General features: G+C 39.2%; 1 protein-coding gene across 2 annotated transcripts; it reads right to left on the bottom strand.

Moving 5' to 3' along the window:
* Positions 1-369: 369 nt before the first annotated feature.
* Positions 370-15100, bottom strand: PDCD1 (programmed cell death 1). Of its 2 annotated transcripts, none has more exons than XM_088444711.1 (5): positions 15016-15100; positions 10439-10771; positions 6366-6530; positions 2075-2109; positions 370-549 (listed from the first exon to the last, which is right to left on the bottom strand). In XM_088444711.1, the coding sequence occupies exons 1-5, from the start codon at positions 15098-15100 to the stop codon at positions 370-372; spliced, it is 798 nt and encodes a 265-aa protein (XP_088300837.1). The 2 variants fall into 2 exon arrangements, with proteins under 2 accessions (XP_088300837.1, XP_088300838.1); XM_088444712.1 differs by having other exon boundaries at positions 15028-15100.
* Between the last annotated feature and the right edge of the window lie 2071 nt (positions 15101-17171).

The following is a 17171-nucleotide window of genomic DNA, read 5'->3' as shown; positions in this document are numbered from 1 at the left end:
GTCAAAACTGCGATAAGTCTTTGAAATTGAATAGGTTGTAAAAGTAAAACAAGTGATATTAACGCAAAAACGTTAAAAAGTGCGATATTAACGCAAAAAACTATGTTATCGCACCCATATTGAATACCCCTAATAATCTCTTATATGCTATTTCTAATAGACTCACTTAATGTAATTAGGTAATGTGAGTAACGGAGCAAAACAATGTTGACGGAGTGACTGTAACTTACTGTACAAAACCCACAGTTTTCTTTCAGCATTGATAAGAAATGATCTTTACAATTGTCCGAGCCAGATATTGCTACCAGAGCAGCTTATGTCACTTATACACAATCATAACTGTGTGGCTATCAGCCCAATAATGCAGTCTCAGGCTGTTCTGCCCTTATAATCTTCCATAGTTGGCTTTTCCTGTGGGAACATGATTGTAGCGTATTCCACTTGGTCCAAAGTGCAGAGATCTGCTGACTTTCTGCAGGGCTCACTACTCCCAAATTCTAACACTCCATAGTCTACAGTGTAAACTGAAGGATCCTGAGAAGGGTTCTCCTGCAATTATACAAGCAGAAATAGGTATTTCACATCACTAATGAATTATATAAAGTATACAGTAGTTAGATGCACAATTCTAACCTCTGCAAATTCAAGATTATGTAATGTTATTTGGATTTAATTCTAACATGACTTAATTTTATTGATACAGAAGGCTTTAAATTATGCATAAAGCAACACTATTGTAGGACAGGAATAGACAAGGTCATTAGCAACATACTTCCGTCATTTATGTGCTTTACTGCACGTCATGTATATTGTCAGAAAGAAAAATATCTGTCAATTATATATGTTAAAGGTTTCTCCATAAAAAGGTAAAAATTAACAATGTTCAAAGACCTCTCGGTAAGCAAAAGCTACTGTACATTAGCACAGCGAGGTGCAGTTATACTGCAGTTTGCCACCTTACATAACCATCTTGTGGAATAGTCCAAGCTGTTTATAGAGGAGTTTTCTGATAATCTAAAGTTCAAACCACATTTCAGTGCACCTTGCTTTCACTAGGTACTTGGTGGCACTGGCGTTTCAAGGAGCAGTGTGGCAGCTGGAAGTTAGTATTATAATTTTCATGTATACTGCCCTCGAACAGTACATAGTACATTTGTTCTCTTTTATGGAAAAACCTTTCAACAATATGTAGGTGTTCTCCAAATTTAACAGGAACATGGATGCAACATACAGTAATATTGGCCCAGTGCAATCTTATGGGGCCCTTACATCTGTGATGAAGAGCCCCAATTCCCTGTTCTGCAGACAGTGTGTTAGTGGGAAATTTAACATTTTGGAAATCCTTGATTCACTGATCACGACAAAAAATGATCGGGATGGGCGAGTGGGGAATTTTTAACATGGTGTTTTCCGTCAATCCGCTGACTGATCACCGATCTTTGATGGCGGACGTTCGACGGGTCGCCGATCAACAGAATGGGTAATTGGGGTCGTAGATGTATTGTCTGCATTAGCCAACAACTATATGTTGTACTTTTTTATATTATAGTGTAAACATGTGCTGAGCCACAGGTGGTGTAGTAGTATAGGGCTTGGATGTGAAAAACCTCACCAATAATACTCCTAATAGGAGTCCATTATCAGGTCCAGTAGGGCCCAGCCATGTGTGATGGTTACCATACTACTTACTACCACATCAACCACAGAAACACATCATTCAGACCATACAACGTGTCACTGCAAAATACAGTTGGAACAGACTATTTTTTCATCAGCTGTTTCCTGTGAGAAGATACACACTGATACAAGTACGCTTGCCTTGATTACGCATGTGTCTTCTCACAAGAGACATCTATCAGAAAATGATTCCATCTCATCTGAATTGTACAAATAATTGCGTTACTGTCAATGGATGTATCTTCACACATACTCTAGCAGCTGGGAATTACTGTAGTAAGTAATCTGACATCTATTACACCAGAGCCCATCTGTTATTGAGGAAAGCACTGATATACAGTAGGGTGCAGACATTCGCTTTTAATGGTGTTAAATAAGGAACATGTATAGTGCTTACCAGATTCCTTACTTGTGGTTGTAAAGGTTTATTTCCTACAAGGTTAAGAAAAAAGAAATTAAAATTAAAAATACAGGAAATTAATGAATGACAATACTGAGATCTAATTTACAGTATCTGCTCTTATTTTTCTTTAAAATTAACACTATATACTGTAATACATTTTCAATATTTTATTACAGTAGCCAGGGATAACAGGTTCATCTCCTTATAACACACTCAAGGCTGACTATGGACAATACTCTCCAATTGACATTACTACAAGTGCTTTTTTGTGGGTGTACTCAGTACTACGCAGTAACAGCACATTTTTATTTTTGGTGTAATGTTTAATTCTTAAGCTGCATACACACACAATGATTTTGTTACCAACGATTTTATGAAGGATTTTCTGTCAGATTATTGGTGGGTACACACTACACGATATGCTCCCTGAGCGATATCGTGTAGTGTTGTCCCCGGCAGGTTGTGCTCAATGTCGTTCATGACATTGAGCACAGCCACTGAACGATATCATTAACGATATCGTTCAGCGCCGGGCTCTCTCCCCCATTCCCTGACATGCAGCAACCTGACGAGATCGTCAGGTTGGCCTGCATGTCAGCCCGATGAACGATGATGATGAACGACCCGCGGGAACGCGCATCGTCGTCATCGTTCATCTTTTTGGGGTTAAAAATGGACGATAAAGTGGACGACTGAACGATAACGATATCGTTATCGTTCAGTCGTCCACTTTATCGCCCAGTGTGTACGCACCATATCTGTCAGATTTTTTAAAGTGTAATGAACAATTTTTATGAACTACAAACGATTTTTGCATATTCCCTTAATGAAAATCGTTGAGTTGACAAGTCTGACTGAACTACAAACTACAAACGTGAATGCGCATGAACGATTATCGTTCATCGTTTGACTCAGAAGGTGAACAATTTTTTCAAAGGATTATCGTTAAACGATATAGTTTAACGATAATTGTTCAAAAAATCGTTGTGTGTGTATGTACCTTGATAATTAGTTAGAGAAACTAATAAAACAGTTAAAACAGTTGAATCATTTCAGAAATGAATACATTAAGCATCTGCACAGTTATCCAGAGTATGGAAGCTACTATAAATCTTGCATCAACTTGTAACTTTAGGTGAGTACGGCACCTTTCTCGATATGGTTCTGACAGGTGGATAACATGCAGGCTGTGACAGACACATGAGGAAGATGGTTAGACAATAGAAAGAAACAGAAGAGGGGTAGTGACACAGAGGGCTTGATCCAATTTGGAGCAAAGTTGCCATTGTAACAGCGGATAATTTGCCCCCCTCGCGCCCTAATCTCACACTGGACTTGCACATTTTTGCTTTCAGCCCTTTGGGGCTGCAACAATACTGTTTGAGTCCAGCGGTATAGTAAGTGTAACATACAACTGCAATTTCACGTGCCACAAGTAATTTGCTCCAAATTGGAAATGAGAGGGGTGCAGGGACACAGATTATGGGCGAAAAGGCACAGATAAGGAGTACCAAAAAACATGGGGGTGATGAGAGGAAAGCAGCAACATAGTTAGGGGAGAAAAAGGGCAAACAAGGAGTATACAGACACATGGTGGCGATGAGAGGAAAGCAGAGACCCAGTTCAGGGTGACAAGGAGCAAATAAAAAGTATAGAGACTCATGGGTGTGATGAGAGGAAAGCAGGGTCACAGTTAGGGGAGACAAGGGGCAAACAAGGAGTATACAGACACATGGGTACGATTAGAGGAAAGCAGAGACACAGTTTCAGGGAGAAAAGGAGCAAACAAGGTGTATCAAGGCACATGGGGTGATGAGAGGAAAGCAGTGACACAGTTAGGGGTGACAAGTGGCAAACAAGGAGCACAGAGGCACAAGGGATAAGAAGAAAGCAGAGTCTTAGTTAGAGGAGACTAGGGGCAAATAAGGAGTACAGAGACACATGGGAGCAATGAGAGGAAAACAGACACAGGGGAGACAAGGGGTGAACATGCAGAACAGAGACACATGGGGCAATGAAAGGAAAGCAGAGACACAGTTAGGGAAGATAAGGAACAAGCAAGGAGTACAGAGGCAAATGGGGGTGATGACAGGGAAGCATAGACACAGTTAGGGAGTGAAAAGGAATAGACAAGGAATGCAGAAAAACATGGGGGTGATGAAAGGAATGCAAAGACACACATATGGGAGACATGGGGGAAACAAAGAGTACAGAGACATATGAGGCAATGAGAGGAAAGCAGGGACATAGGGGAGACAAGGGGCAAACAAGGAGTACAGAGACATATGGGTGGAGGCAATTACAGGAAAGCAGAGACAAGTGGCAAACAAGGAGTACACAGATACATGGGGGTGATGAGAGGAAAGCAGATACACAGTTTGGGAAGACAAGTGGCAAACAAGGAGTACAGAGACACATGGGGGAGATGAGAGGAAAGCAGAGACATAGTATTAGAGAGACAAGGGCCAAACAAGGAGTACAGAGACACATGGGGGCGATGAGAGGAAAGCAGAGACATAGTATTAGAGAGACAAGGGCCAAACAAGGAGTACAGAGACACATGGGGGCGATGACAGGAAAGCAGAGACACAGTTATGGGAGACAAGGGGTTAAAAAGGCATACAGAGACATATGGGTGGAGGCAATTACAGGAAAGCAGAGACAAGGGGCAAACAAGGAGTACAGAGACACATGGGGGCGATGAGAGGAAAGCAGAGACACAGTATTAGAGAGACAAGGGCCAAACAAGGAGTACAGAGACACATGGGGGCGATGAGAGGAAAGCAGAGACACAGTATTAGAGAGACAAGGGCCAAACAAGGAGTACAAGGAGAATGACAAGGGTCAAGGATAGACACATTAGACAGGGGGAATACAAATAACATAGCAGGGCAAGTGAACAAAGGATTTCAGTGACACAGAAAAAACAAGGTGGTGGGGAATAACACATAATGTACACATGTGGGTATATTTTCTAAAGTGTGTAATTTTTAGAAGTGGAGATGTTGCCCATAGCAACCAATCAGTTTCTACTTAACAATTATCTAGCACCTTCTCGAAGATAATAGCTAGAATCTGATTGGTTGCTAATGGTCACATCTCCACTTCTAAAAACCTGCACTTTAGTAAATGTACCCCATGGAGTGACAAACTGGGGCTGCAACATGGGGAGACAAGAGGCAGTTACAGAGAGCAACATGGGAGAAGTGATGCAGACAAACAGTGGGGTTGTTTTATATACAGTTCAAACGCCTACATTAAATGATGTATAAACAGGAGGTTGTGTAATATGCTTGACAATAGGGCAGGGGATGTAAGTAATATATTAATTTGGTCATAGTCCAGACAACCTGATATGAGTAGTCAAAGAGAGGTAATGTATTTATTAAACTTTGACCTCTCTATCTGTGTTCAGTAATAAAGTCAGTTATTCTGATGGTAGCTTTGGCTGGCCTTGCAACAGTGATGGAGGAACTGAGAAACTGAAGTTCACAATCATATCAATTTCTCCTGTGTTGCTGTTGTGTAGGATCTCTGGCTGGTGTAATCCTGTGTGCACCCCTACTGACAGGTAGAAATGTTATGGGCATCTTTGACTGGCAAATAATTGTAGTAAAACATTTGTTTTGTATACAATTATGTGGGCACCTCTGCTGGTCTGCATAAATTATGGACACTTCTGGTATATGAATGGACAGATCAAACCGACAATTAAAATCAGAAAAGGGAGCCACAAGCTGCTACACTCTCTATGGCCCAATCTGGCTTTGGTGTCTGTATAATAAATTGGAAATTGCAGTTCGATTATTTTATTATATGCTGAGAAATATCTTCAATTGGCCCTGGCCAGAATAATCACAGACACAGTTCTATTGGTCACAGTACAGGTCAGCCCATCACTACTTTGTATTATATTCCCTGGCAGATATTATTAGCCTAGTGACAAGTATTATATTTTATATACAAACCTCCATGGGAAAAATGTTGATCTGCTGAGAAATGACCAGGGGAGGGAGCTCACTGGGACCCAGTGTGCATAGAAATGACCCTGTTTAGAATGCTTGGCACTCTACTATGTGGCTTTATTCCTTTTTCAAATGGGGACAAAACAATATTTTATTTTAGAATACTGGATATAAAATAGCTATGCCTAGATATTGCCTAGGTACCAGGGTACATTTCCTTTTCACCTACAATACTCAGTCTGGATATTAAATCATGTTATGCAAGTGGCTCAGATCTATTTCCTATTTATTAAACAAATGTTAATAGTCTGAATACTTACGTTGTTTGTGCCACACCAGAATGATGGCAAGGCCAATGAGTAGCAGCAGGAGGAGAGTCAGAAGGATAGAGGTGGAAATCATGGTCATTTTTAGTGAAGCTGCATTGTCTGAGGATCCTTTTTGATTGGTTGGATCTTTAACTTCCGTCACTGTTTTTTGTTGACCTGACCAATACAAATATAGTATGCTTAATAGTAGTCAACCATCCTGATTTCAACACATATCGTAAATTGCAAGTGTATCCTGCTTTGATGTTACACGTTAATGCAGTCCACCATCGCTCCACAAATGTACTTACCAGGAAATGTGCAATTAGGATTGATATGTAACCAGCATACTTGTAAGAAGCTTATTGTACAGCAGCTCAATGACATAAACATGCTACAATTATAGACTTAAACATTGCGACATGGTTGTGATACTGATCAATTTAAGAAGAACATCTGGCACCAAGTTACTAAGAGTAACTAATATTGTCAAAAGAGGAATTTAATATCTGAAGTTTTGCCTATAGATCATTAATATTTTTGTTTCTATGGGTATGAATTCGGTGCCACCCATTGATTCAGAAACATGAACATAATGGATGTAGAGAAAAGGAATCAGTTTCAATTTGGGTGCGCTCAATCCCTCATAACCGATAAAACAAAATCTTTATTAGGTATATTTTAAAAAACAACAAAAGACACCCCAGGTTTCCTATTTCTTCAGAGTAAGACTGCTGCTTATTGCTCTATATTACATAATACTTGTATATCATCATAGTATGCCCTTAAATAGGGTCAAATAAAGCGAAATATAAAATAAATACATTTTATAAAGATATAAGGCCAAATGTAATAGGGTGAGAGTTTAGAAAATGTGAGAGTTTAGCAGTAAACTCTCACATTGGTTGAGTTTTATCTTCAAAATGGGAAACATCTGAATGAGATTTTAAATCGTGAGAGTTTTTTAAGTCTAAAAAAACATGCAAGTTCGCTCCGTTACTTTGTTTTTGGACTCTATTACATTGGCAAAGTTTAAAAAGTGTCAGAAACTCTCACTTTTCTAAACTCTCACCCTATTACATTTGGCCCTTAGAGTGATAAATAAAAGAAATTATGTGAATAAAAAAAGAATAGAAAAACAAGCATTATGTAATATAGTACAATAATATAGAGGAATAAACAGCAGTCTTACTCTGAAGAAATAGGAAACTTGGGGTGTCTTTTGTTGTTTTTTAAAATATACTTAATAAAAATTTTGTTTTATCGTTTATGAGGGAATGAGTGCACCCAAACTGAAACTGATTCATTTTCTCTACATCCATGGTTGTGATACTGTATATTAATTGGCTTCAAAAAATTAAAATTTGAACTCCAGATTAGACATTAATGGGACGCTAGTTGTTTCAGGATATTTGTAAAAATTCAGGATTATTCCAGGATTTTTTTTATTTTTGTACATTTTATGCTTGTTTTTTTGATGTTCAAGCTATCTTGACACAATATCTCCTGTATTTCATTTTTTTTACAATGAAGATATATGTGTCAAAACTTTCTAATATGTAATATATTGTTAATATTATTGACATTAATTATAGTGGGCTCAGGTAGTATACTTCTTACTTCATAGTATCTGTTTTTACACATTTTGACACCATATTTGTAGTGTAACTTCAAATAAAAACATACACTTTTATAATTACATTTAATTTACATTTAAAGACAAAAGTATATAGGGGTCTATGTACTGAGCCTTGGAGAGAGATAAAGAGGACAGAGATAAAGTACCAACCAATCAGCTCCTAACTGTCACTTTACAGACTATGGGGTCTATTTACTAAGCTTTGTTAGGAGATAAAGTGAACAGAGGTAAGGTACCAGCCAATCAGCTCCAAACTGTCATGTCACAGACTGCGTTTGAAAAATAACAGTTAGGAGCTGATTGGCTGGTACCTAATCTCTGTTCCCTTTGTCTCCTAACAAAGCTTAGTAAATAGACCTCCAAGGGGTCTATGCACTAAGCCTTGTATGGAGTAGAAGTGGTTGGAGATAAAGAACCAACCAATCACCACCCACAGCTTATGCGAGCGTCCATGATGATGGTCGCGATGGTCAAGACCATCGCGACTATCGGGCTTGCGACGAGACCCTGCGGTAGGGTCTCGGTGACCGCAAGCCCTGGAGTGATTTTGGCTCTATCAGAGCCAAAATCACTCCCACTGACATCAATAGTGATGTCAGTGGGGCCGGACCCAGACGGTAGGCGTTCCCATGGGAACGCCTCTGTCTGGCAGCCACGCCCCAGGCACGCCCACCAAAGGGGGCGTGCTGTCAATCAACATTGACAGCACACCCCCTTTGCTGCGAGACCTGGAGCGACGGCTTCCCCGTCACTCCCCGGGTCTCGCGCATGCGCACGACGGAGCTCCCTCCGTCGTGCGCATGCGCACTAGGGCACCATCGACCCGCTTGCGAGCACTTAGCGCTCGTGAGCGGGTCTGAATCAGGCCCAGTGTTTGAAAAATGACAGAAGCTAATTGGTTGGTACTTCATCTCCATTCACTTTATATCTCTCCAAGGAGTATATTTACTAAAGGTCGATTTTAATCAATTTAAAATTGATTTTAAATGTTGTGTTTCTGGAGCTAAATCACACATTTACTAACAAACAATTTTTATTTGTTTTTTTAAATATTAGTAATTGTGTGATTTAGCCCCAGAAACACAACATCGGTGTTAATCGATTTTGATCAATTTTAAATCGATTATAATTGACCTTTAGTAAATATACCCCCAAGTCTCAGTACATAGGCCCTGATTCAGAGCCGCTCGTAAGCGGCCGCTCGTTCGTTCTGACCGATGTTCGCACATCTGCGCATGCGTACGGATTTTAATACGCATGCGCGAACCAGTCAGTGCGGCCGAAAATCGTTTGTTCGCTATATAGCGAATGCCTGCTATTTTGAGTGACAGAAGGAGGCGTATGTGGGTGGTTACAGGGGAAGGTGCTTTAAAACGGGGGTGTGGAATTCGAACGCAGGTGTGCTTAAAGGTCAAAACGGGCGTTTTAAGGGAGTGCATAATTAATACAGCAGCGTCATTGACCACGTAACTTGGTTTTTTTTAACTCAGAACTGCTCGCAAAATAGCGGTTGAAAAAACCAGCCACAAGAATAGCGAGCAGTTCATACGCTGTTCGATGTACTCGATTAATCTAATAAATAGCGGGCATGACGTATGGTGCGAGCGGCAAGGGGGCGTATTTTTCAAAATTACAACCGCAAGTTTTGCTCGCTCGTTCAGACTTAGAGGCATGAACAGACCGCAATTAGCGAACGGTTCATTTGAATAGCCACCCCTTGTTTTAGAACGAACGACCGCAAATAGCGAGCGGCTCTGAATGAGGGCCATAGACCACTGTGTTTTAAAAATGACAGGAGCTGATTGGTTGGTACTGTATATTCATCCACTTTATCTCTCTCCAAGGCTTAGTACATAGACCCCACAATTTGCTAGCAAATATTATATGATACATTTGCTAGCAAATAAACAGAAATAGCTAATCTTATATAAAAATCTTTGCACATAGAGGTCCATCTAAGTATGTGTAGGATAAAGGTTGAACCTGATTGAATGGCCGGATGCTAGTATTTGAAGAAGATTGTTATCACTCTGGGGAGTGATAGAGGTAGGTAACAATAAAAGGTTATCATGTACTGCTTAACATGGAACATTACATTGTTACAGTAAATTACAGTACCTAATTGTCTTGTCATAAATACTGCCTGTAGTGATTTGTAACAGTAGAAATAGAAACTTTCATCCACCCCTTCAATTAATTAGTCTGTGATAGGATACAATACAACTCTTTGTAACCTTTGTGTGATAATTATGAAATTATTAATGCTACTTTGAATATTCTTTAAGGTATATATATGTATACACACAAACACAAACACACATACACAACCAAGGCATTACATTTCTGTTCTTAACCGTATTAAAGTAATAACTAGCTGCTGTAATCAAATTATCCCATGGTTTAATAATAGTACTAACACTCTATAAATGTAAAAATAGAAACTTACTTTCTACAGTCAGCTCGGATATATTGCTGGTAATAATGTTCCTACTTTCCGTTACATTCACGTGTACACAATAATAGTTTCCACTATCATTAAGTGTTACATTATGTATGTGCAGCTCAGCTATTCTCCTGTGCCATGACATATTGATGGCCAGTCTATCGTTTTGTCCAGTCTTTAAGTCTGCGATTTTTTCTTGTTTGTTATTCTTTTCTCTGTTCCAGTTAATATCCACAGGGTTGTGTTCCAGTGCTGTAATGTTGCACGTGAATATAGCCGTTTCTCCTACTTTTACATGACTTTTCACAGGCAAATGTGTAAACAGCATTCTTCCCTCTGCAAACAAAACCAAATACATTAAAATTGATTTGCAACTCGCCATACACATTATTTTACTACTCAGCATCTGAGCTCTGAGCCAAATCTCTGTTTTCCAGTTGCAAAATAACTTGATATTATAAGATCACAGTTATGCAAAGAAGCAGAGGTGATTTCCTGGGAGGGTTTGCCAGGTTGTCAGCCCATCACATTCAGTGATGAACTGGGGCATTCTGGATACAAAAGCAAATCCAATCTAAACCATAATGGGCCCGATTCAGAATTGAACACTATGCCGATATTTACACAGTTGGCCAATGTTTATATTACAGTGTATGCGTCTAGTCACACGGCGCATGCGTCTGCAATGTCGCTCGCAGAGAAGATTTAGAAGCAGAGTGATTATCAGTTATGGGCCGTTTGTGTGTGATAAATAGGTGGCACCTGTTTTATAGGAGTGTCGGATCCAGCAATTGTGTCTTTGTATGCAGCTTCACTGGTGCTAGTGTCTTAGTTCCATTCTCCATTCGGAGTATACATTGGATCAACGATCTGCAAACAATGATGCAACTTTTTACACAGATGCTGTGACTTTTTACGCAGATGCTTGGATTTGCAAAGCCACAGTTGGGCATCTCAATACATCTCCTGGTGGCTGTGACATTTGCATATTATTGTATAGCAGCTGCGTAAAAAAAGTCGCAGTTTCTACGGAATTAGCACACAATTTGGAATCAGGCCCAATATATATTATGCCATACACACATTTTATACCCACCGCACACAATAATTCCAAAGTAGGTTACAGTATTTGCTTATTCATTTTATGACAACACAGAAGAATAAAACAACTGTTTTTATATTCATGTAGTAAACATGGTACTTGTACTCAGTTAGGCTTGTGACCTGACAGTGGATCCTGTGTTAAATTGAATAGGTCACACCTTTTGATAAAACAACTAAACAACACATTCATTTCAAGGCTTATAGGCAATAAATACATTTTACGCTAAAAAATTATGTGAAAACACATTTTCTAAAAGCCTTTCAAGCAATGACTTATACAGTATATTAAGCAACTAGTGTAGTTATATTTGAGAATTTTATACGCATTTATTTTATGTTTTAGGCCGCTACACAGTGCACAGCACTATGTAATATAACATACTGCATAGTGCTGTACAGTAAAGAAAACTAATTAAGCCTAAATTATAATTACAATTCTAAATATATAATTTAAATTTATAATATTTTACTATGCAGATCTGTAACACTAATTTACAACATTGATGGGCTGGTCTCAATCGACATGTTCAAGAGGAATGGAACTGGAAATCCAGATTTGGCTTTCAGTTCCATTATTTAAAAAAAAAAATGTTACAATAAAATACAATCTTCAAAATAAACACAAAAACACATATAAACAACAGTCCATGTAAATATAATGTTTATATAATGTTTTTTCTTTTACTTGCATAACTGTATATACATTATTTTAGAAATTAAATATACATTATGTAAATATTATTCCCAGACTAAAACATTATTTAAAGATTCTGGGCCTGATTCAGAGCCGGACGCTATTTGCGCTCGCTCGTTCAGAAAAAGGGGCTGGCTATTTAAATTGACCGTTCGCTCTTTGCGGTCTGTTGACGCCTCTATGTCTGAACGAGCGAACAAAACATGCGGTCGTGATTTTGTAAAAAACGCCCACTGGCCGCTCGCATCATACGTCATCTCCGTTATTTATTAGATTAATCGAGTACATCGAAAGGTGTATGAACTGCTCACTATTCTTGTGGTTGCATTTTCCTACCGCAATCATGCGAGCAGTTCTGGCTAAAAGACACCCAACTGACGTGGTCGATGACGCTGCTTTGTAAATTATGCACACCCTTAAAACGCCCGTTTTGACCGTTTGGCACGCCTGCATTCGGATCTCCACTCCCCGTTTTCAAGCACCTTCCCCTGTTACCACCCACAAACGCCTCACTCTGTCACTCAAATTACCAGGCATTCGCTATTTTGCGAGCACACGATTTTCGACCGCACTGACTGGTTCGCGCATGCATATTACAACCCATACACATGCGCAGATGTGCGACCATCACTCGGAACAAACGAGTGGCCGCTTACGAGCGGCTCTGAATGAGACCCTCTGTTCTTGTAACACCATCCTGAGAGGGCTTTTTCAGAAATTCAGACCGATTCTTCAGAGCAAAATGTTGTATGATGCAGTATTTAGGAGCATATTTATCAAAGCTTGGAGAAAGATCAAGTACTGTACCAACCACTCAGCTCCTGACATTTTTCAAACACAGCCTGTAAAATGCCTGTTAGGAGATGATTGGTTGGTACTTTATCTCTCCACTTTTTCTCTCTCCAAAATTGAATAAATATCTCCCTTAAAGGGGTATTCAATATGAAACGTTAACTTCACTGTCGAAGTTAACGTTTCATATCGGAGTTTTTACCTGCGTTAAAGTATGGTGCACGCTCCCGCTTATCCCCGTATTCAATATAAAGTTAACGAAAACGGGAAACTCCGAAGTTGGATTTGCGTAAAGTTACAAATTTTTCCTTAAAAAAATTGTAAGACCCCCCTAAAGTTGTAAAAACATGGGGGAACACTATGGGTACCCCCGTTGTAGCCTTTAATTGAAAGTCGGGGATTTAAATAGCCGCAGCAGGTGTTTTTTTCCCAACATTGAAGAAGTGTTGCAGAAGAGCACTTAGGTTATTTTTTTCGTTTTTTTAAGTGGTCCCATCAAATTTGGGGTACATGAAAATGGGTACTAGCATATTTTGATGTCCCTAAAGTTTTTAAAAATTCTGCATTTGTGCACCTGCCGCTATAAATCTATTCTAGAAAACACCTGCCACATACTTGCTGAATAGCCCTGAACCTATTTCCCTATTGTTAAACAATTTTTTCCCATTTTTTTTTTCACCCCAATTTTTAAATAATTTTTTTGGAGTGGCCCTATTTTTCTTTTAAACTTTTTTTAACACAGTTCTTTTTAAATGTAAGTCCCAGGGGTGCAGGCTATTTTTGTTAAGCCTGCACCCCTAAACCCCAATTCTGCACTTTTTTTCGACACCGATTCAATGGTGAAAAGTTATCCCCGTTTTTTATCAAAGACTTTTCAAAACTGCGATAAGTCTTTGATATTGAATACAGTGTAAAACTAAAACCTGCGATAATGACGTCATAGCTCTGATATTAACACAAAAACGATGTTATCGCTTCCATATTGAATACTCCTGATAGAGTTCTATTTAAACTAATAATTTACTTCCAACCTGCTATTAAATTATCATTATGTAACTTTGACCATGCAACATGGTTATGTATTTACTAAAATATATATAAGTATATGCTAAAATGTATGCTAACAGCAGCTCTAAATGACTCGTTAATTCTTAGAGTTAAATTCAATTGTTTTATAATGCCCTTTATGGGTGATATTCAATTGTTTATGCTAATGGACCTGAGTGCGGCGGGCATCCATTACTTATCATGCACGTTGTGTCCAAATGCACAAGGTCTAGACGTGTAAAGCAGCTAAACCCGTGCAAAGTAATGGGCGCATTGCCCAAATGATAGTTGGGTGCCCAAAAGCCTGACTTTTTGCGTATTTTTGCTCACCACCTCAGGAGTGTCCCAGCAGAAATAATGGGCGCCTGCGGCATTCACGCCCGTTAGCATAAACAATTGAATAGCTCCCGTCACTTTAGATGGGAACTGTGGGCAGCGTGATACAATTGAATTCCCCCCTTAGTTTGAAATATAACAAACTACTACAAGCCCAAAGGCTCTGGTTACATTGTACAACTCCAAATGTGATAAAATGTGATAATTTGAATGTAATATGAATTATACTGTATGTTTTAACATGTTATTTTATGTAGTCATACACCAGTATACATGTGAGATCTGGCTACTGAGCCCTTTACTGGGTACACTGTTTCTGACTTGTTTGATGCTCAATTTTACTGTTATCATTTCCAGCTCTACGTTTAAGTTGTAGCCATAACATAAAATACAGCTGTAATATGTAATAATAGTGTGCCCATGGTGCTTAGTCCATTTCACCAGCAGTGAAAAGTAATTTTTATTTATATATATATATATATATATATATATATATATATATATATATACACACACATTTTATATATATATATATATATATATATATATATGTGTGTGTGTGTGTTCATATGTAATCAGCAAGATACAGATAGTATAATGTAGAAACCCGCATTCTTACCAAGGGGAACATGTCCCAAAACGGCACTGACACAGATACTGCAGAAGATTAGAAAAAAATGCTCCATTGACATGAAAGGCAGCGGGGGAGTCTTGTTTCCCTCTCTCTTGCTCTGCTTCAATGTAAAAAAAAAGTGAAGCAGCACCTGTGTAAGTGCTGGTTACTAAGTGAAAATAATGAACTTAAAAGTCCTTTCTGATGATAATAATTAACAGCCTTATGGAGCACTGTCGGAGCTTGCTAGTAGAATGGGTGGTCTCTTTGTGGTTTGTGGTCTTCCTCAATTTGTGCGCTGTGGTTACCTTCACTCTTGAACTGCCAGTGGCCGCTGACTGTTACAGATGTTGGACTGTGTGAGGCAGTCTGGAGGATTTATGTCTTGGTAGAGGTTATGTGAGATACAGCTGGTAAGAGCAGTATGTCAAGGCCGTGAAAAATAGAAAAACATCAAATATCCTGTTTCATTGTAGCGCTGATCTCTGCTCTCATCTCTTAGTCACATTATTTGCATCTTTCATTCTAATTTCTACTTACGCGTTCCTGTACAATGGGAAAAAGCAATAGAATCTGAGGTTTCATCTCTGTTTAAAAGTAAAAAGAAAAGATGGATAACTTGGCGGTTCTGTAGATAGAAGCTCATATTAGAGAAGAAAAATCAGGAGGTGGCATATGAATGTCTGCACATGCCTGCTGCTTTCATACATTACCATCTCACTTTGTAGGAGGAGACTTTAAGGTTTCTCTCCCCCATACACCAATCTGGAGGAGGGGGAAAAAGAAGATATACCTAACCTCATCATACACTAAGTAATGCCAGCATTACAGCAAATGTTTTATAATGCTTTACTCAGCCCCCTGCTTATTTACACTAGCAATTACCACTTAATACAATTGTTTTTAGCCAACTTTACATTTTAAGGGTTGTTTATAAATGTTAAAAACTATACCACCTTAGTGCATTATATGGAAATGATCAAATATACGATGAAGTCGCCTTGAAGATTTTATTCTTATGTACGTACGTACAGAGCTGGCAGTACATCATTACAAGCTGCCCATACATTCATTGTACATACCTTATATACCAGCTATGTTTTTACATATAAATCAATCAAATGATTAAAACACTTGTCATTTGTTTCACTCCACTAAGATCTAAACCAATCAGTAATGAATATACCCCCTAATTGGAAGTAATCCAATCTCATTATTATAGTCACGTAGCCCTAATCACGAGTGTATGCCCCAGACATCTAAACGGACATTTAACCTTTACACATACTTATCAGTTCCCCATGATTCCAATAACTGGCCCACCACAAAGGTCTATTAAGCCTAGACACAGCATGCAGCTGGGTATACTTCCTTATAGCCTTGCAAATCTTGCTATTGTTGCATTATTTAATAGAGATGGGTGCACGTATTAGAAATCTTCATTAAAGGCATATTTATATAGAAAACAATTAGCAATGGTTTCATTCAGCCGCCATATTGTCTCCAGGCCGCCATATCAGTGCACTTGCTCCTTTATAATGTTATGTGCCTACTTTTGAGCAAACATAAGTTTTTACTGAAAGCAAATGGAGCAGCAGGCCAATGGCACTCTGTGTTAAATGTTTCATTTAGGTTTTTACTATTAGATTTTTACTGAATTTTCACAAACAAACATTAAGATGGATACAGGCACACTGTGAGATGTAGTCAGCATCTCGGCGTGTGGGATGCCAATGGTCTAAATACCAGCGACGAAATCCGGACAGAGCCGGGATCCCGGAACGAGTACCCTGACCGCCGGCATCCTTAAGGTAAGTATCGGCAGGGAGGGGAGGGTTAAGGGTTAGGCACTAGGAGGATGGTTAGGGTTAGACACTGGGGAGTGAGGGTTAGGTTTAGGCCCTGGGAGGGAGGGTTAGGTTCAGGCACTAGGAAGGGAGGGTTAGGTTTAGGGTGCAGGGAGGGGGAGGTTAGGCTTAGGCTCTAGGGGGGAGGATAGGTTTAGGCACTGGGGAAGGAAGGTTAGGGTAGGGGTTAGGATTAGTGCTAGTATACTTACCTATGGGTGTTGGTATTCTGACCAGCAGCATCTTGACCACCAGCAATCCGGAATCGGTATGATTTACCGCCGGACGCAAGTTCAAATCCCG

The sequence above is a fragment of the Taudactylus pleione genome, unplaced genomic scaffold (genome assembly GCF_031769625.1).
Source record: "Taudactylus pleione unplaced genomic scaffold, aTauple2 ptg000372l, whole genome shotgun sequence".
Taxonomy (NCBI): Eukaryota; Metazoa; Chordata; class Amphibia; order Anura; family Myobatrachidae; genus Taudactylus; species Taudactylus pleione.
The sequence above is the reverse complement of the archived record's forward strand: the minus strand, read 5'-3'. Positions and strand labels throughout refer to the sequence as shown.